The 22539-nt window shown below is 39.0% G+C and overlaps 2 protein-coding genes across 2 annotated transcripts in view; one reads left to right on the top strand and one right to left on the bottom strand.

Moving 5' to 3' along the window:
- Positions 1 to 22539, top strand: part of LOC128986293 (N-alpha-acetyltransferase 15, NatA auxiliary subunit-like) — a 125579-nt gene that overhangs the window by 35498 nt on the left and 67542 nt on the right. The window lies entirely within an intron of this gene.
- LOC128986292 (uncharacterized) lies at positions 1079 to 21478 on the bottom strand. Its single transcript, XM_054406582.1, has 3 exons — positions 21343 to 21478; positions 5505 to 5634; positions 1079 to 5097 (listed from the first exon to the last, which is right to left on the bottom strand). The coding sequence occupies exons 2-3, from the start codon at positions 5632 to 5634 to the stop codon at positions 2147 to 2149; spliced, it is 3081 nt and encodes a 1026-aa protein (XP_054262557.1). The 5' UTR covers positions 21343 to 21478; the 3' UTR covers positions 1079 to 2146.

Here is a 22539-nt window from a genome sequence, read left to right as displayed (position 1 = left end):
ATGACTTTTCTCTTGGGTTTAAAAAGTTAAAACCGTCTATGAAAATTATTTGATTGGTTAGTTACCATACTATAGAAGCAGTTAGAACATTACTACTTTCTTAACAAAACTGTTTATAGTCTATATAAATAAATTTTGAACTAAACTGTGATGTATATTAACAGAAGTAGATAACTCATATTACAAAATTCTAGCGTACATTTATAATCCAATGGAAAATATTCAGCTCAGAACCATCCAATAGTTTGTTTGTATGTTTGTATTTTTTAATGTTCATTCATAAAAATGAACACAAATAAAAAAGTATTATTATGTTACTCAGTAATAAAAATAGTTACAAACAGAAGCTTAATAGTGTATTGGATCAAAATTATCCAATTAAATAATATAGGTACTCTTTTAGCATTTATACCTTGCCAACTAATAAACATTTGTTGAAACAAAGTAATAGTATAAATTAGTTCTATGGCAGGCCATGTAAGAAAATACACAGTGTTCTACAATCATTGGTAATGATGGCAGTTGTTTTCTATTGCGGCTTTAAAGGACTTTTTAAATTAATCGTGTGTTTATACCCAATTGTGAAGCACAGGCAAGTCATCTTACCATCTTGTTGATGATACAGAGATCTGGTGGACAGACCACTGTCTCACTGTACAATTACATTCCACATGATGAGATGCAGATGAGATGTCGCAAGTGTCTAATGAGAAGTCACTTGGTATGGTTCCCAGAGTATTGTGACGCCTGATGAAAGAACATTGTTGGCTGGGAATTACTCAGAGGTCTGTGTGAGGAAATTGGCCCTCACCCTCAACAACTAGTTATTTACATATCTTCATAATACTCTTTGATTGTTACTCTTTAAATCTCTGTGTTTTTTGTATATTATTTTTTTATTACCTTCAATGAAACTGTTTAGTTTTTTTTAATTGTTATTGGTCGTAATATTTACTCCACTAAATGAACTAAACGTTTAATCTGTTAAGCCTATTTGCTTTGGCTCATGCAGTTCATGCAATTCGTCCAGTATTTATTTTGTGTAAAGGTAAAAAAAGAAAATACTAGCGACAATACTTTATAAGTTTATTACATTGCTATTTATTTACACTGTACAAAATGACTTCTTCATGAAGTTACTTCATAAATTACATAATTACTTCAAAGTTACATAATTGTCAAATTAAAAATTAGTTTCTAAATACAACATACAAAAAACTTGACTGAATCAGCAAGCATTGTAAACTGAGGAATATAAATTATATGCTTAATTTATTTCAAACATTAAAGACTGGACATATACAAAGCTCTAAAACTTGTTCTATCAATTTTAATATTCTAAAAGATGATGAAATTTACCTCCCTATTAATTTTATTCAGTAGGTACTAAAAGTGACGATTTATTATAAACCTGAAACTCATTTTTATAAAATAACTTAAGTTCTTCTCACACATAAATAATAATGGTTTACCCTTCTTGGAAAAGTTGTAAACGTAAAATGTATATAAAAATAAATCACACAGTATATAATTTTAGTTAATTGATTTTTCTGAGCCTTTAAACTCTGTTAAAAAACATTAAATTATACTTGTCCATAGTTTTCTTTTCAGTTAATATTAACTTAAAAAGATGTTTAAAATATTTTTTTTTTTAACTTCAGGATAAATATATTTGATTGTTCTAGTTTCCTGAAATGGCAGATATGTCTTGGACTCAGTATGCTCATTTTAGGAACTATATTCTACTAAAAATATACATTGAGTTGTTCTATTCCAACACACACACACACTTGAACTGTTGTCTCAACACTCAGTCTCAATTTGTTTGTCTGTTGTTACACTTTAATTGCACCAAAATCAACTTAACAATTATATCACAGTTTTATGTGCACATTAGCACAACAGCACAAGAACGGCTGTCAAGTTGGCCTCTCTGTTAATGTGAAATTGATTTAAAAAACTAAACATTTTATCCAAGCTTTGATCACACTTTACTTTTAATTCAATAAACAAGTTTACCTCCTTTTAAAAATCATCAGTTAAAATAGTCACAATTTTTACCAACTAGTGATTTTTGCCCCCAATAAATAGATCATCTCAAGGATAAAATGTTTCCATTAGTTAAAGTCTTAATGCATCTTCAGTCTCACTTAGTCCTTGTGTTGGGAGGTGAAGGTCTTCTGCGCTGAGTCTGTGGTCTGCGTGCGTTGCGCTTGTAATAAGGGGCACTCTGATCTCGGTCCGCACTGAACACATAGTCCGAGTACTGCTGACTCTGCTGAGCCACTTGAGGAGTCAAGAAGAAGAAATGTCCACCGCCGTTGCCAGGGAGCCGGTACGAGATAAACGATTGATCCGGCTTAGCCAGCCCAGGAGTTGAAGGGTCTATGAATTCTGCGTCAGGATTGATAGGTGGAAGAGGTTCTTTGTAGTTCACCAATACATCTGATCCTAAGGGTATTGGCTTTTGTGTAGAAATTAAAGATGAATATGGCCGCTGATCGTAGAACTGGCTGTAGATCGGTGTAGGGTAAGGTACTCTTTGAGGATAGCTTTGAATAGGTGGAGCCGCTGTTGAGTAGTAGATATTCCCTGGTATCGAACCAGAGTTTTGGATGTACTTAGTCCTTGGTTTGTCCGTCTCATAATATTGTGGCCTAGGAGAGGTGTGCGGGAATACATCTTTGCTGGACACATCGTCAATTGGTGGAAGAGGTGATGTCACTGCTTCTCCCTTATTAAGTTTTTGTCCAAAAGTTGTAAAATATTTCTTTGTTATATCGTCAATTAAGTCTGAATCTTGATGTGTGAAAAATGCGTAGTATGGGTTGTCAGTTTGAACAGTTGGTCTCGGCGTAGTGTGAGGTCTCTTTGTGGTGTAGTATTGATTGTTGGTGTTGTAAACTGACGCAGGAGTTGTAGTAGGTGCAGCAGTAGTAAACAGAGGTTCCTGATAAGGTCTGGGTGTTGTCTGATAAGCATACTGCTCTTCTTGTCCATTTCCTACTTTTCCTGGCACAGCAGAACCATAACCCGGAATTGCAAAACTATATTCATATACAGGGGGCTTAGTTGATGTCTCGGGTCTAGCAGTTGTTCCTGCAATACCAGAATATGAATAACCACTGTAGCCTTTTGACCTCTCTGGATAGTAATAATGAACAGGAGATGGTGTATTAACTCTCGGAACATTGATATATTCTTCTTGAGGGTAAAAATAGTCTAAAGGAGATGGTTTGAATTGACCTTGAAGTGATGGTTTAGCTGCCGAGTTTTCATATGACTCCTCTGTTATTGTGTGAGCATTAGATTGTCTAAACTTTGGTTGAGGTAAAGCTGGAGGGTAAGGTGGTAAACTGTCTGTATCTGTCAGCTTACCCTGTGAGATGTGGGGCTCCTCATAGAAGTAATACGTCTTCAAAGCTTTTCCTCTACTGTCTAAATGTGACCTGTACAAATGAGCTGGCGAAATAGTACTAGCTGGCGGAGCATTTGTTGGGTAAAATAATGACTTCAGTCTAGTTTGGTCATCATATTGCAGTGGCGACTCAGTTGATGAATAGAATTGCCCCTTTTCTGAGTAAATATCATCATAGTAAAAGTCGTGTTTAGGAGACTCAGTATTAACCTTGTAAAATTGTTGATCTTGGGTATAGGTCTTGGTTTTGTTGGGGTAAATCCAATTGGTTATCGACAAATCGTAATCTGATGGTTTGAAACCATAGACTTGGTTTTCTGGGGGTGTGACTGAATTGTAATCAGGTGGCAATGTGGTAGTAACTTTTCTGAATGGTTTTCTCGCCCCTGTGATATAGTAGGGATGAGGTGCAGGAATTGGTACCCATCCTTTGACAACTGCATTGGGAGGAAGTGCATGTACTATTGTTGGAGGCGTTACTTCATTCAGTGAATTATCTGTTGTAGTGTGAACTGTTGGTCTTCGTGTATATACTTGGGTAGTCACAGGTGGAGTATGGGTAGTGTATACCAAATGAGGAGGTGGTGTTGTAACAATATTGATATTTCCTATACTCGGCCTTATCTTAACTCCACCATACGAATCTTCAGTGCTAGTTATGATTTGTACATTTTTATGTTTTGTAGGCTTTCGTGTTGTAGGTTTCTTGGACGGCCTGGTTGTTGGTCTTCTAGGTTTAGATGCTGTTGTGTTTTTGAATGGTGCGAAGAAGTCCGGCGGCGGAGGCAGGACGATACCGGGAACTAAAGGTCCTGGTGGCACTGAGGAACTGTTGTCTTTTGGATAGTAGAAGCTGTAAGGTGGAGGATAGTAAAGAGATGGGTCGTCTTCGTCGAATGTTTCTGTAAGGTTTCCTGGTGGAGGTAGGAATGCTGCTCCTGGTGGGATGGGGGGTAGGAATCCTGGTGGTGGGAATGGCAAGGATCCGTTTGGAGATGGAAAGAAGGGGAACGGGGGAGGAAGATATGGGCCGTTCCCCAGTGTGAAGTTTCCCGGACCGTTGATCTGTGGTGGATAAGGAAAAGAATTGTTTGGTGGTGGAAACGGGAAGAATGGTGGTGGACCTCCTGTTCCGTTTTCATTCTTGATGAACTCCACGGGACCACCTGGTTTGAGTTGAACTGGAAATGGTGGAGGTACTTTAGGGTTTGCTGGAATTTTCACCGGTCTAGGTGGTGCAATGTAATTGTCAATTGGAGGCCAAATAGATTGATCAAGACTTTTATCCTTAAAGTTGCCTCCAGCTAAAACAAGTAAATGGTTTTCTGCAAGCCAAATCTCTTCTTGTCTTAAGCCTCCAAGATTATTAACATTATCTTTTGGAACCTCGGGGTTGACCTCATAGCTGATGATTCCTGGTCTCTCCGGCCTCTTACTGAAGAGTTCTGTTTGTATTAGGCCATATTTTCCATCAGCCACTTGTTGAGAGAGGGTTTTCTTATCCTCATCATCTTGTGTTTCTTCCTTCTTCCCTCCACCCTTGTCCTTGACAGCTTCACTCTGGTTAGGTTCTTGTTTGAAGCCGGGTCCAGTGATAGGTTCCTGAACAGTTCTTATTGTATCTTCGACCCTGCTTTGCCGCACCACTTTCTTACCTCTTGTATGGTCTTCGTCATCCCCTAAAATTTGAAGTCATATGTTATATGTTGACTGTAAATAGTATACTACTTGTTACAGTATTCTCATTAAAGTATAAATTGGAGTATTGAACAATTCAAGTTAAATAAAAAAATCTAAACACATAACATTTGTTATAAGAGCATATCATATTTTAAATATGAACTGGTAAAGAACTTTGTTTAGATTAAAAGTATCAATATTGAATATTAAAATTTATAAAATTCAATATTTAAAATCCTCTGTTAACAGAATAATTTAAAGCCATTGAAGATACCCAAAATAGTCGTTATTTATTTGCTCTGCATTGAAAATCTGTAGAATACCATTCTCAAATCATTATGTTACATTATTTGATTATAAACATATCAACATTGTTGACGACTCATTTGTTACATACTAAACTCACCAACATTGTGGATGACCCGTCTATTGTCTGTATTGCTCTCCTCAGCTATCAAGTCTTCCAGGACATACTCCTTAGCAGCAGCAAGGACCGCGAAGACCAACAGGAACAAAACTAGGCTTGTCCGACCCATCTGAAAATACCCATGATTAATGTAAAGAAATACCGTGCCAGAAATCAAGTCATGATGTGTTTGTCAGGCTCGAGTTGTCATCTCTCTGGTTGTAATATGGTGTTTTTATGTTATTATTGTAGGTCAGTCCAGTTTTGTAGTTTCAAGGGTCATTACCCTACTGAGTTATCTAGCCTGTGCACTCACTCGCTCTCCAGTTCACTTTCTACACAGTAATTGATGTTGGCTAGTTAGTTGCGCCACTGTTACGAGCCACAACATACCACAACAACCATAACATACAATACATCTACATACTTACTAAATAACATTCTCATTGGGAATTCTATTTACTTTAGATTGAAAATGAAATGGCACCACAGACAAGTAAAGTACTGGTACTACTTTTTTCCTTCTATGTGATAGCAGTTAACAACACACCATGATGTGTTGGTGTCGTTGTAATAGTATATTACATTACTAGTCAGGAAAATACAGTAGGTGTTTACCAAGTGTGGTCGTCTCGCGTGGGTTTACCATACGAGTCCGGTAAACAAATTCTGGACGAGTGACATACAATATTTTTCACCATTACAACCCTAAAGTAACCTAACCATAGAAAAACTGTCAAAATCGGTTCGGTGATACGTTCCCACCGATTTAAGGACTAGAAATCACTACTCATAACATCTCCGAGAGGGTATGTTTTCGTTTGTAACCACTTACTGACATTGGAATATTAGACTACGTATTCCAAACTTTTTTGTGATTAGGGCCTACATCTTTATAATTAAGTATATTTTAAATATTAAAATTTATGAGCAAAGAAAATTGTGTATTAACACGATTTGTAAGTTCAGTAACCCCTACATGTGAACAATAGTGTGTATTTTTGTATTTTTTACTCTGCTTAATAAATTTGGTTTGTGAGGTGAAGAATTTTGACGCTATTAAAAAAATACATTTATGTTCAAAAACTAAGTACATAATATGATTTGATGTTTACATTTTGCTAGGCCCACAATGATAAGTATTGTTTGTGTAGCGAAAGTAATGTTTATTTAACGAAAGAAATGTTTATGTCAAGAAAAGTCAGCTGATCACTATTTGGCGTATGGAAATATTCAAAGATCTCAGCTGTATGGAAATGGGCTACTTTTGAATACAGAGTGATGAAAAATTCATTACCACGTAATGAAATCCCTTTTGATCAAGCAGGTGGTAAACGGCTGTTTTCCGGACTAAATGATTGCTTGGAAAGTCAATAAAAACAGTCCAGTTGTGTGGCGAAAATAACGTATTACCATTACCATAAACAAAACAAAATTTAATTCTTATGTGTCTCATATTACTATCCAACAACATTTCATGCTTGATGTTTACAAGCTCGGATTTATTATTGGAGCTATTGGTTTAGTATGTTTTTTATTGTAAAATAATGAATAAAATGTACCCTACTGTACATCCCCTATTATTTCCTGTAAATATTTTGAATATGAGAATTTGTTGCACCTTTTCCAATATTAATCAAATGACTATTAGTTATAAATAATAAATGACGTAAGAAAATATAATTGTGCCTGCATAAATAAATATAAAATGAAATTGTTGCTAAACAAATTTTAAAGCAGAAACATTAGGCAGTATAGTGCCATTCATAAAATCGAAATATAGTACTACCGATGATTGTGTCATGCCAGATAGCACAGTAGAAAGTGGCAGTGAATGGCTGTGGGAGATGAGTCACGATACGTAATTATTATGCAGGCAGAGGTGAGATGAGTCGACCTTGTGCCTGGTTGTGATCGCCTAGGTCACGGTCCCGTCTTGCCCCCTGCCATGCCCTACCCAACGAGCACATAATATAGGCCCTACCGCGCCCCGCCGCAACAGGGAGAGAACACGAAATGGAATAATTCTGCTGTTTTGATTTGCTGTATGGATTAGTTTTGGAAACAAAACTTAATTACTACGTAGTGTAATACAATTTCTTAATTAAAACTTCAGATGTGGGTTTAAATACCCTAAGCAACTAAGTGCATTTTATTATTAGCACCGATGCGTGTTAAAACACTGTATCTCGTATGTATATAATATGGTTAATAATGGTAATTTTTATTATTTTTTACCTACGACCATTTTTAAAGTAGCCTTTCAGTTCAGGTCTTAGAATTGACAGTTTTCACTTAACAACACGGGTAACGGACCAATTAGGTTCAAGGATTAAGAGAGAAGAAGTAAATTGTAATGCTTCAAACTTCAACTAATCATCTGTTTACCAATTTAATTGTTAACGATTGGTGCAGCAATTTAGTGATTGGTGCAGTGAGTGGTTGCGTCAATGAGAGGCTATAAACGAAAACATATCCTCTCTTAGAAGTTTTGAGTAGTGATTTTTAGTAATTAAAAACCGCAGGTAAAGTTGTGTACGCAACTCGCGTAAAATAGTCTTAACGACACTCGTAGAAGCTTTTATTTTCTACTTTTACGCGATCGTTCCATAAAATACTATTTCTTTATTGGTTACTATATTGACATCGACGATTACAATTTTTCAGGGTAAAATAATAAGCAACGTAGCTGACTAAAATGTTGCTGCGAATCAAAACAAATACTATTTGGTATGGTTTCAGTCAAGCAAGTACTGTATAGAGATTTATAAATGTCACACAACACAACTGTCTCTATATCAACATTGTATCGTAATCCACACTGTAGCCGGTCTTGGTCGTGTTATGTGGGTGGCATTTGAGGACCAAGTTACATCGTCGTTTCATCAATTTACTTTTACTTTCGGTGGAATCTAGCGATCGTAATGACTGTGGACACGTAGACCGAGGTGTGACGGTGTGAGCATTGAGCAGCCAGCGTCGTCGCCGTGGCGGGAAGCTGTGGAGTTATTCATATGTATATTGCTGGTTATCTGATGACGGTGGGTTTGTGCAAGCAGTGCTAGTGGAGGCAGGAAACATGGCACGGTGTTCGACCACAACATAATCAGGTCGAGGGATCAGTAGAAAGAGGAGAACATGCCCCTAGAAAAGTTTTGTGTTGTGAAGAAGTCAGAGGTACGCGCGCACTGCGCCGTCACGGCCGTCACGGCCGTCATCGCCGTCACCGCCTTTTTCAGGGGGGGGTGCGCGCACTGCGACGGCACGGCCGGCCGTCACGGCCGTCACAGCATTTTGGACTGATGTATTTTTCAATTGAGTTGTTTTGCTGTGAGCAGTGAGAGTGTGGGAGCTATGGATATCGACGAATACGTGGTGGTAGTTGGATTAATTTTAGGAGAAGAGGTTGAGGAAAGCGAGATTTTGGATACATAATATAAATATAAAACGACTAGGTTTTGGTGAATTTCACCCATTATTCCCCAATCTTGTAGAGGACGATGACAAATTTTTCCAGTACTTTAGCATGACCCATGAAAAGTTCGAATGTCTAGTTCGATACCTAGAGGAGAGTCTTTCTAGACATGATACAAATTTACGTATACAAATTACGTCCGTGCCGTGGGGTGCACGCACTGGGACAGCACGGACGTCACGGACGCCGCGGAATTGTCCTGAGATTCACTCCTCCGAACTTTCTGACAGACGTCGGTGGCGGCGGTGGCGTCCGTGACGGCCGTGCCGTCCTAGTGCGCGCACCTCCATTACATTACATGGGAACGACTTTTGGAAAAGGCCGGCCGTGACGTCCGTGACGGCCGTGACGGCGCAGTGCGCGCGGGGCTTAATGATTCATTGCGTTAATTTACGTGATATTATCTACTATAGTTTTTGTCGTTCGTATTTGCGTGTCGTAGTGTAATGTAGCCTACAGTACGGAACTTTGGGACCACGCCCCGCCTCACTATGTCGCCGTCCTTGCTCCGGCCCTGACCTATCATGCTCCCCATGCTGCACTGACTACACCTCACCGCCCGATACAGTAACGAGTGCGGTTCATACAAGGGACATAGTTTATGTGCAATTTTAAAACAGATTTTTTAATAGCATTTCCTTCCATTTACTGTTTGCTCGGAAGGTTTCGTCGAGGTTTTCCGTAGATTGTGGGTGGGCCGAAATTAGATGAATAGGTTTTACATCCCAAGAACAGGCTAAATTTATGTTGCCATCATAGCTGGGAAGACGGCTAATAGTACTCGTTTAGTAATCAACAGATTGCCGGTTAGATCCTGAGAAAAGTCAGCAACTTTCGACGGTTCGATACTAGATTCAGCTATTCTTGTTAATTGGACTTTAAATAAATGGTCATGATTTTAGAAACAGCTAGTCCTTGTCAGTAACAAAACCTCACGAGTCATCTCACTTCATTCACACTCGCCATTCACTGATACCGTCTTTGGGTGAAAAGTCACCGAGTTGAGCCCCCTTATCAGCAAGTAGCAGCAATCATCGATTGCTATTTACAGCAATCGAGCGTAAGATCAACAAACACCTGATAAATGTATGTAACTTGGCGTGTTCTATGTTGACTACGGTTGGTGTGAGTGGTCGGTGTTTTGTTCAGTATTGCTAGTGGCGTGTTAGCCGTCGTTAGCTCATGACATTAGCGTTGTCTGTGTCTCGTGGCTCGTGGTCCCCGTACACGGCCGCTCTACACTACTCGACTCACCGCCGCATTGTCTGATCGGCCCACTTGCATCAATCATAAACCTTACGCAACCTCCATTCTGCTTAATGCCCGCCAGTCTGAGTTATTGCTGCGCTCCGTTAGCGTTTATCTCAATCCGATTTGGAGCGTTTAGCCTCGAGCCGCATTGTTGATTGATTGATTGGACAGCGCCGACGTTAATTGCGGGATTAGGGGTTGTGACGTAAGGTAGGCCTATGGGCTTCAATGTGTCACTTTGTACATTGAGTGGTAGTATGTACCTTGGTACAAAACTGTACGTCTCAATAGCGTTATTCTACATTGTTTTATGAACTCGCCCGGGTTGCATCAGTTTCCTTTGCTGTGTATTGTTTCTCAACCCGTATATTAAGGCAAAATGTTGCTACGAATGTAGAGCCATTTCCTCGTCGCCTTCTTGTATTAGTGGCGGTCCGAAAACCCGCGGCGACACTTTACCTAAGTGATAGAGTGTAGAGCGGCGCACGCTAGAAAAGGTGGGGAGAGGGCGAGAGAGACACAGAGAGAGAGTCTACAGTACAGTCACGACCGGTCTAATTAACTCAACCTCGGTGACATTTCCTGTGCGACGACCGACAACGCCGTCTATGGTTCTGCCTCCAACCCCATACACCACCTGTGTCCGATCAACAAACCCTCCAACTCAACCTCGGTGACATTTCCTGAGCGTCGGCCAAGAACGCCGTCTATGGTTCTGCCTCCAACCCCATACACCACCTGTGTCCGATCAACAAACCCTCCAACTCAACCTCGGTGACATTTCCTGAGCGACGACCGACAACGCCGTCTATGGTTCTGCCTCCAACCCCATACACAACCTGTGTCCGATCAACAAACCCTCCAACTCAACCTCGGTGACATTTCCTGAGCGTCGGCCAAGAACGCCGTCTATGGTTCTGCCTCCAACCCCATACACCACCTGTGTCCGATCAACAAACCCTCCAACTCAACCTCGGTGACATTTCCTGAGCGTCGGCCAAGAACGCCGTCTATGGTTCTGCCTCCAACCCCATACACCACCTGTGTCCGATCAACAAACCCTCCAACTCAACCTCGGTGACATTTCCTGAGCGACGACCGACAACGCCGTCTATGGTTCTGCCTCCAACCCCATACACAACCTGTGTCCGATCAACAAACCCTCCAACTCAACCTCGGTGACATTTCCTGAGCGACGACCGACAACGCCGTCTATGGTTCTGCCTCCAACCCCATACACCACCTGTGTCCGATCAACAAACCCTCCAACTCAACCTCGGTGACATTTCCTGAGCGTCGGCCAAGAACGCCGTCTATGGTTCTGCCTCCAACCCCATACACCACCTGTGTCCGATCAACAAACCCTCCAACTCAACCTCGGTGACATTTCCTGAGCGTCGGCCAAGAACGCCGTCTATGGTTCTGCCTCCAACCCCATACACCACCTGTGTCCGATCAACAAACCCTCCAACTCAACCTCGGTGACATTTCCTGAGCGTCGGCCAAGAACGCCGTCTATGGTTCTGCCTCCAACCCCATACACAACCTGTGTCCGATCAACAAACCCTCCAACTCAACCTCGGTGACATTTCCTGAGCGACGACCGACAACGCCGTCTATGGTTCTGCCTCCAACCCCATACACCACCTGTGTCCGATCAACAAACCCTCCAACTCAACCTCGGTGACATTTCCTGAGCGTCGGCCAAGAACGCCGTCTATGGTTGTGCTTCCAACCCCATACACAACCTGTGTCCGATCAACAAACCCTCCAACTCAACCTCGGTGACATTTCCTGAGCGTCGGCCAAGAACGCCGTCTATGGTTCTGCCTCCAACCCCATACACCGCATGAGTTTACCAAACCCTCCAACTCAACCTCTGCAAAATTTCCTTCGCGACGACCGAGGCATAGAACACCGTCTTTGGCTCAGCCTCCAACCCCATACACCGCATGAGTTTACAAAACCCTCCAACTCAACCTCTGGAAAATTTTAATCGCGACGACTGAGGCATAGAACACCGTCTTTGGCTCAGCCTCCAACCCCATACACCGCATGAGTTTACAAAACCCTCCAACTCAACCTCTGGAAAATTTTAATCGCGACGACCGAGGCATAGAAAACCGTCTTTGGCTCAGCCTCCAACCCCATACACCGCATGAGTTTAACTACCAAACCTCCAAATCAATCTCCGCAAAATTTCCTGCTCGACGCCCGACAACGCAGTCTTTGGCCCAGCTTCCATCCCCATACACCACCTGAGTAACTACCGAACCCCTTAACTCAGCCTCGGTAACATTTCCTAGATTAGTTGTTGTTGAATAACATCGACTAACAATAATTTATCCCTACAATAGGCCAACTTTATATTTTAACAAATGTTCGTTTGACTCTTCTTCCACTCTCTACAAAGAGAGAGTAGTTCTCCTGGTATTGGTTTTACTGTACTAGTATTTGTATAGGACGGGCTTTTTAGCTTTCGTCAAATTCCTAAGTGTCCACTGAAATTCGTAAGGTTACGTTTCGACTCATTTATACAAACTTTCTTTGCATATTTACTAAATGCATATTTTCAAAAATAATAATGGGGTAACTATTCTTATTAACCTTAGGCGTTTTGTTGTAAATTCAAGTGTTTGGTCCATGTGTTTTTTTAATTTGTTTCTGTTGCATTGGGAAAAAATACCGTTCACATTTTACAATATCTGTGAATGCTGTTCGTGTACGTAACACTTTGGCCCGGATTGTAATAGAAAGTTGTTTTGTTTATATTGTGGTCACTTAACAAAACTAACCACAACCAGAAGAAAGAAGTCTATTGTCATAAGTAAACGTGATTCTCGATGCAGTTCCCCGTGACCTCATTGTGTTGTAGAGTGTTTGCCAGATTAGGGGTGATTTGACACCAACGTCTGTCAGCGACCGCGCCCGGTCCCGATTGACCAAGTGGATCGAAACTGTTTTGTTGTCACCACGACACTCTTTGTCGTAATCCAGCGCTGGTGACCAATCTGGTTATATCATCATCCCCCGCCCCGTCCGTCATCCATGGATCATGTCCGAACTGTCATCATTCGCCAGTTCCCCTCAGGATTTCATGCTGTTTTTGTACAATACTTGCCCTCCCTCCATATTTCAACATGTTTAACAAAAATTTAGATTTGTTGTAGGTTTTTGCCTAGTAATTGAAAGATCGTCGCCAGTTTGTTTAAGAAAATTCAATGTCTTTTTGATGGTTCGGAACTGGACTCAGTTGCCCTTAATCACAGGGCTTAAAATTTTCCTGCATGAAAACACAGTTTTAAAAACTGCTCAAGGCACATTATTCCATTCTACATTCTTTTTGGGCTTAAAATACCATCAGTCTCGTCCATATCTCAATTTATTTATTATTTCCCAACCGATTACACCATTTTACAATATATGTATGCAATTTGTAAACAGACGGCGTTTACAATGATTGAGGATTAGGCATGTAAGGTATGTCAATTGGTTGTAATAGTAATCATCTAATCTTGAGATACATTTTGTATGTTCTGATCCCCTCTTAAGTGGCCGCAAACTCGTTAGACATTTTAATTCGCATGCACAAGACTCGAAACTGTATTGTTGTCACCAAGTCACAACTGGTCGTAATCCAACGGTGGTGACTAATCTTATATTATCATCCCCCGCCCTGTCTGTCAGCCATGGACTTCACTAACACGCTTCCACTACTTACTAAATCATTACTTTTTTTACCCATCACTAACATCTCTGATCATAATAGATAATGAATCAATTGCGTGAAAATAGCTTCAAAGCTCTTATGTCAATATTACCCTCATCCTTCATTCACCTTTGCCTCACTTTAGGCAATGAGTTGTGGTGGGGTCATAATTCAGTGATTCATATAGTAGATATCCAAACACTATTATTCGCGATTTAATTTCACCGCATCTGTATGAAAATGCATTGTTATAAATCCATGTTAGTTGGGACATCCTTCCAGTTTTCTAATGATGTCTGACAACCATCCAAGTAGCAGTTTGCGGCGCCGATCACAAAGTATTTAAAGAACGATAATAAGCATCTCTTTGCGGCGGGAATTTAAATTACAAAAGAGAAAAAGTTGCAGCCGAGTTGGTACAGTTTACTTTCCCTCCATCACCGATTAGTCTGGTGGAACGGGACAGGCCATCGGTCCTCAGCCGACCATGCAGACACTGGGCATAAACATCAACTGCCTCTGGTCCATTCGTCATGCATACTACAGTTTTAAACTTGATGGGTGTATATTTGATCCTGCGGCGCTAATCTATCTATCTATCTATGTATTGTTGTTGTATTGTATCGCTACGCGTGCGACGTGCGGCGTGTAGTGTGTCGTGTGCCGTTGCCCAACACTAGTGACTGTGACGCAAGCAGCACGTCGCTATCACGGCCACTCAACCCACGGGCCTTGAATTATTCACACCTCACCGCGGAAGTCGCACCTCATCACTCATTCTTGTCTTCGTTCATTTACGTATTTGGAAATCCAGTTCGCCAGGGGACCGCGTTTGATTCAAATACAATCTTGAGTTGAGTTGAACATGTGTGGTTATATATGTGTTTTTAAAATTGTACTTTAACATTGCTGAATGCTGCTGTGTTTTTGGTGCTCAAACATTCGAATATTTAGTTTTGAATGACTTGTCATTAGTACCGGTACTGGATGGCATTCAAATACTAAACGACGAATGGACCTCTTGTTACCAATTAACAACATGCGCTTTGCATAAATAATAGTGATTTGTTCCGAATAGTTTGGTGATTATTCCAAGTCTAAGGATAGTTACTGAGTGTGGAAGTGTAACCCATCTGCTACACCAAGGTTGTCGACTGTCTTCAGTATCGAACCTTATCTAGCAGTCTGGCGTTACAGAGACATTCCCTGCAATCAACAATAATGTGATGATAGCCGCCTACTAGGACATTATTGTGCTGGTTGCTCGTCAGCGACGTCTGACAGAACATTGTGTTCATATTCGGCTTTGGGTCGCTGTAATCGGTCAAATAAACTTGTTATTTGTAGCCCTGGTGATTCCTGGCATTAGTAATACAGTACTCAAACTTGCCAGTTGGCACTGACCAGTGGTTCGTGGGTAGTTGTCTTGAATATAAATTGTATTTCACAATGAGAATTGTGTCCTGGTTTGCCGGGAATTTGTCGTTTTAAAATGTCAATATATTGTTAGATATCGTTGTATGGTTTATGTTATACTATCTAGATATACCGATTAACAATTTGCAAAATACAATTGACATATAACCTGGTTGTGATTCAATATCGCTCTGTGTCTAGAGGGTGATTGGTTGGTCCAGATCACTAGAAACACCTGATAATAACACTACACCGCCCGCTATAGCGGTGATAGTGATAGTGATCTGATTGTGAGGTTACGTCACAACTACACCACAAAGTAGAGCAGAGGTGGTGTGTGTAGCTCTGTAGCGCAGACTTGGACATGGCCTGGCCACTTCCTGCTCTCTCACCTTGACAGGGGTCACCTCTGGCGACAATAAGTAAACGACCAAATAATGTTCCGCATGCCACACCGTGTTAGACTGATTTGCGATCAACGCGTATACATTTGAGTACAGGTTTCGACAACAAGGATCTTAAATACTAGCCAGGTAACTGTTTAGAACTAAGAAAACAAGTTGAACATACAAACGCCATTTTGTAACACCTTAGAGCATTGCGTAAAAACTTTCCAATTATAAATGCGAATAAAAAAAGAGTAGACCGAGTACGCTGGTTAATATTCACGCAAATCAGTCGCTAATGGTGTTAAAATAAAACATTTGTATTCATACATCTGTGTAATTTATTGTTTTAATCCCACGCCGCCAGAGACCTGAACGGCCTGGCGGACTGAAGGCGTGTGTGTTTGGGACTCTCAGCCGTGTTCTGTCCAATTCGCTGTCATTGTATTCAATATTTTTCCACACCTATGCCACACGATTATACGCTGCACACGTTAGTTGAGGAGCATAACACGTATAATACACTTTTTTAATATATTCAATCTCGGTGGCCTATTTATAATAGCGTATTATGGACGAGACAACCATTTGGACGTTGTTAAGTTTCGTCGGTTTCGTGCAGTTGTAACTATTTAACCGAGCTTCTAAGTGTTCTTTTGCCATATTTTTATGCATAAAATATTCCGTGTGTACTTTGACGCTAGTTCGAAAATTTTTGTATCACCCTATTGTTAGATGTTTTTTATTTTACGCATTTGCTTTGAATATATATTGACAAATTATTGTGAAGGTGCTACGCACTAGTCTACTAGTACACTCCTGTATCTGGACTTGCATAACTTGTAGTGATTCAGTATAGGAAAGCCCACGAGTTGACAATTGACCTTGATGTGTTGTTTATCATTTTGTTCAAACTTGGAATTTACACTGCCCTGGCAATACTGATACTGATGACGTCATTACCAACCCAATTGAAACCAATTCACTTATTTTAGTTACTAAAGGTATCATTACATTCGTCAATCTATTTTACCACTCTTGAGTGGTATTATTGTTGTTCCCGGGCTCTACATTTTGTAGTCGTAGTCGTGACTTTGTTGTGTTGTGAGATGTACTAACAACGTAACCTTGTTTCAGGTAGGTAAGCCGCTGCACTGCCGTAGCCTCATAGCTGCTCATGTACCGTAAGTTATGTCCCAGTTAATGTCAGCTAATGGTATTCCGAAGGATGGTCATAACCGCGCCAGCTGCGGAAGTTGGAACAGTCAGTGAGCGGGACTTGTGCAACTTGTGTGGTTAGTCGCGCAAATCGGCGGAAACTAGAGTAATTGGATTTTGCTCAATTAACTCACGGCCATGTAAGGTGTGCAATGAGACGGGTTTGTTCCGGCCATCGCGCTGTGACAAATTGATAATTTGCGGCTGATTTCAAGGAAAATTCTTGTTTGCTGGCGACACAACGATGTGTGTAGCACACGAGGGTTGTTTACACATCGAACACACGTGCTTCTGAGTGACTTACTTCATTAATAGTGACTTAATTACACGTTTCATCGATATTACAATTTGTATCATCCATCTGTAATGTAAATTGTGGAGGTTTGTAAACTAAAAATTCTAAGTGTTTGTGTATTTAATTTGAGAGTTGCATTATGAGTAGCCTACTCTTAACAGTTAACACTAACGATGGTCGTTCAGGCGTAACGACCAATTGGACACAAAATTACCACTCGTAAATTCTAAGGCCTAAAGATCTAACTTGTTACGGCCACACTTTTAAATGCTTCAAAAACAAATTATGTTGTTTGACTCGGACAATGTGTGAAGTAACAAAAGAGCAGCCGAATTGAATGGGTCATTATTGAAATGCAGAGAGGTATTGTTTGTTGTTCCAAACAAGCGTTTATTTAAACAGTAACAAGAGCGGTTCCAGAGCCAGGCAGACTCCAGCACCACACCCGTGTCGAAACTGCTTATTAAAGCGGCAATAACCTTTAATTTGGCGACGCAAGACAATACGGGCTCAAATTGACTAACGAGGTATGTAAATGGACCCCTGGCTCCGTGGTACAAGTGGGTCACTGAGTCACCACCCGCGTACATACCTGCTATTGTTGTTGCTTTATCGAACCCGATGTCGCTGTCGTGATATCAGTTCTACAACCTGAGTGATACAAGCGGATCGTCGAGTCGTCATGCGTCCACGAAAATTGTGTTATCAGTTTGATAGCCCGAGTGATAAAATCAGTCTCGAGTCACCACGTTGTTATCAGTTGCATAGTCCATCGTATAGTCTTAGCTACTAATGTTTGATACCAAGTCGTGGATAGTAAAGTATTTTTTTGCATGCGACTTATGTACTAAGGAGATAGTTCATCGGTTATTTGATTTACGCTATGTATTCTACATAAATCACTTGTTAATATGTTTATTGCTATAATAAATATATTATATATTTATTGCTGATAATGGATAAACGATTGTTACAAATAATACATAGCCTTATAGAGTTCATATTGTCGTCCCTATACTTGCCAAACAAATATACAGTACCAAATATATACAGGGTGGCTGGTCATCAGTGTTAAAAAATTTTGTTGTTGTAAGTACAAAGTAAATGAAGTGTGATGATGCATATCAAATGTTCCAAGTCTAAAAATTAGCTTCCCAATAAATTATTTTATGTTTTTCAAAAATAATCATGCTTTTAAACTTAATACAGCGATTTCTCAATTACCTTTATATGGATTTGAATAGATAATGTCATTTTCGTGTTCTACATTAAATTTTGAATAAGAATAATACAAAATAACAGAGGATCAGTTGTAAAACTCCATTGTAAATAGACTCAAAGATAAAAATTAAGATGTTTGATAAAAATTTAAAAAAACATTGGTCTATTGCATTTTTCACACCCTGTATACAAGAAAGTGTCGGAATATGTTAAAAACTGCTCCATTTTATAAGCTTTCCAACCACATGCTACACTATTGAGGTTTAGATATTTTTTGTTTGTTTTAGTGGTTAGATTGCCAGAAAACAGGGAACTTTTTTACTGTTTTACTGTTCAAGCTGAAACAAAAATACAACTTTTGCTTAATACATGCCGGCTTTCTATGTTTTAAATGTTAAAGACACCATGCTTCGTAGTCTTCAAACCACTAAAGCGTACATACGCAGACATAAAGCTCAATGGTGTAGCACATGGTTGGATAGCTTAAAAAATGGCGCAGTTTTTAACATATTCCGACACTTTCTTGTATACAGGGTGTGAACAAATGCAATTGACCAATGTTTTTTAAATTTTTATCAAACATCTTAATTTTTATCTTTGAATCTATTTACAATGGAGTTTTTACAACTGATCCTCTGACATTTTGTATTATTCTTATTCAAAATTTAATGTAGAACACGAAAATAACATAATCTACTCAAATCCATTTACAGGTAATTGAGAAATGGCTGTATTAATTTTAAAAACATAGTTATTTTTGAAAAACATAAAATAATTCTGTAAGAAGCTAATTTTTAGACTTGGAACATTTGATATGCATCATCATACTGCATTTACTTTGTACTTACACCAACAAATTTTTGTAACACTGATGACCAGCCACCCTGTATATATTAAATTGAAGCCAACACTGTATCCTTGAAAATTTCGTTTTATTAGGTAACTTGATATTACATCATTTAAAGAAATTGATAGCACAATTTACGAGTATAAGAGACATAGCAAATACGACTTGGTACACTTTTTATTATGGAAGTAAATGTTTACCATATCGAGCCTATGTTACGACATTTGAAATTGATAATGCGGTGTTAAAATTCTAAATTCTTTTTATTTTAAGCAAATGTAAATTTACATTTCTATATAAACGAAGAACAACAAGAACAAGTTCAGTTGATAAAAATGACAATTTTATAGCAGGTATTTAGTACCCATGTTAGTATGGATGTTTCTAGAAGAATATAAACCAGGACACAAATATTTGCTTTACGTTACTTGATTGTCCTAAAATGGACTTTTTTTTCTTTTAATTCAACATTTTCAAATACAATCCTCAATTTCGTGACATTGGATTAATAGTGGTTCATAAAGTATACGATAATCATTAAATAAAGGTATTGATGAAATTTCAAAACTAAAAACGAGTCACCGAAAGTATCGCAACATTTTACTTTACTTTTATTTATTGAGTGAGGACTAATGTACCTTTTTCCATTGTTCGTTTTTTACAAAGCCTTTTGAAGTGATGAATAGGAGTTTTTTTGCAAACTAATGTTAAAAATACGTAATTTTATTCACTAATTAGACCTACAATGTCAACAAAGCGTGATTAGAGTTTTGTTAAGTTGCAGCATGATTCAATTTCTTTAAATTTAAATTAATTTAAAAGAGTTAAAAAGTATATTTTCAGTTTTTTGTACAAAGAAATTGCCATAATTTAATCATTGTTCCCAAATAATCATTTTGCTCTTGAACTTCTTTTGACGAATTTTTAATCATATGTAACTTGAGTCCGGTTTATGTGTGCACGTTAAAATTAATTTAGCTGACTTTGAAATAATCTGTTTTGAGACAATGGGTGATATTACTAATTTTTTTAACGTATATTCATTCATTTTTTTTATTTTAATATTCTGTCTGATGTTATTCTTTACTTTGTAGTAAAGAGTACTTTGTAGTATTTTCTTAACATTGTTTAAAGTTTATTATGTTTATTACTTTTCCAAATATAAAGGGACATGTAATGCATAAAATATTTAATTTACATTGCAATCGAAATGTGAATAGTAATTCAGTCTGTTGTCCGTGGTTCTTTAGTGTAAATGTACAAATGTTGGATGTAACCCAAGATTTATCATAATATGTCTCTATTCCGTGACGAACTGTTATTTTAGTGTCTTTAGCCTACCATTCTTAATAGTTGTCACCGTTTATGATATCATCACTCTGTTGATGTTATCGACATAATCCTTAGGATAGAGTAATAGGCAAAACCATAGAGTTTCTCGGTTCTCGCAATGGCCTAACTTAATTATCTCATTTATTTAAATGCATTCATTAATAATTTCACATTTTGATAACACGAGACAACGATGTAAATAACATCGGTCTCGGCTACAAGTGTACTTTAATAACAAATTGTATTCGAAGAACTGAGCAAACTACATATATTTCAATGCAAGGTTTATTTTGTGTCCTAATGACAACAGCAAATTCGTACTACGAGTCCTCAAGTCCAAAAGCACCAGTCACTGAACTTGAGGTCGTCGTTGTTTGGCCTTTGTAAATTGTTATACGTGTTTAAAACCCTGTTTTCACCGGAACTTAAAAAAAATGATTGATTGATAGTATCACAAGAAAAATTAACTTTAAGTAATAAATATGATTTTTTAACGATTCGGAGGCTATTCCAAGATGAATTTAGATTTATAGTTTGTTGTACTATAGGTCTACTGAATTTCCTTAGGAAATTAAATAACGTGAATTGTCTAGTGGTGTCAGTACTGATATCGTTGCCAAACATGGTATCGTAGTACAGTATTGTATGTGACGACTATTGCTAAGTAAGATAATGAAGCAGAGGAGACCTGGGTGGTGGGTGTGTATCCAAGTGAGGTGGTGATAACGCGCACACACAGTCCACGGCACAGCACACAACTACATGTTGTTGTAGACACACAGCTACAGCTACAGACTGGACCAGCTACAGCTATAGCACTGTGACTGTAGAACAGAGAAGGTAGCGCCGCAGTCACGGACCCCCACCAGCCACCACCCTGCACTCCTCGACCTTGCTCTACACGCCACACTCTGACACTCCACACTTCGGCCTGACCCACAAACACGTCACACAATCATGCCAAGAAGAACAACTAATGATGACGTGAACAAGCCATGGTGAACATTTTGTATGCAAAACCATTGAAAAACTTAGTTAGTGAGCTCAAGCCCGAAATTGAATAGTTTGTGTGGGAGCCAATTCAGTTCCTCAAACCAACTGCTCTGACGAGCCGAATAACACGTGTGTACTGGGCTTTAAATTAAAAATTAAGCTGACAGTTTTGGTTCCTTAGACCGGACCATTTTCTATAAATGTGGAGTTCACTGATTAAGGCCAGTTCCGAACCCTATTAGTCAGAGTTCCCAACAAAATGTGAACTCCAGTATAACTTAAAAAAAGGCTGTAAACAAGGTTTACAACTGCAACTTCTTGTGGAAAAACATTTCTATTCTAAAAACATATTGAAAACATTTTGTTTGGGTCACATGTTGTAAATAGAGCTTTTAGTTTGTTATTACTGTTTTATAATGTGGGATGAAAAGTAAAAGACTGGCAAAAAATTAAAATGGTAAAAATGAGGGAGTTAACGGAGGTTATGACTCACTCTACATATTGAATTCAAGTGGGCTGAACTCAATCCTCTTCTAGCTAGTAGAATATCATCAGCCTGTTTTTAGTGTTCATGAAAGGTAGGCATTGGACAGGTTTATTGAGTATGTGTGTGCAGTGGAATTTCCAAAAAATAAAGTTTGAAATACTAAACAATTACAGTCAGTATATTGAAAATAATGTTGAAAAATAATTTTCAGTATTAAAGTGTTTGGTGAAAATATAAAAGATAGGAAATAAATTCTGTAAATGGTTATAATTGTACGCACTACAGTAATAAAAAATATACACCATTCGTCACCATACATCAACCATACAACAATTATTGGTCTATATTCCCCAATATTTGGGGCGCGTGTGTGCCCTCTATGACGCGCATCATTTGGCCATGCCA

This window comes from Macrosteles quadrilineatus, unplaced genomic scaffold (assembly GCF_028750875.1).
Source record: "Macrosteles quadrilineatus isolate MER2022 unplaced genomic scaffold, UCM_ALF_1.0 Scaffold_2__2_contigs__length_208266976, whole genome shotgun sequence".
Taxonomy (NCBI): domain Eukaryota; kingdom Metazoa; phylum Arthropoda; class Insecta; order Hemiptera; family Cicadellidae; genus Macrosteles; species Macrosteles quadrilineatus.
Note: the sequence above shows the minus strand (reverse complement) of the source record. Positions and strands in the feature narration are given on the sequence as shown.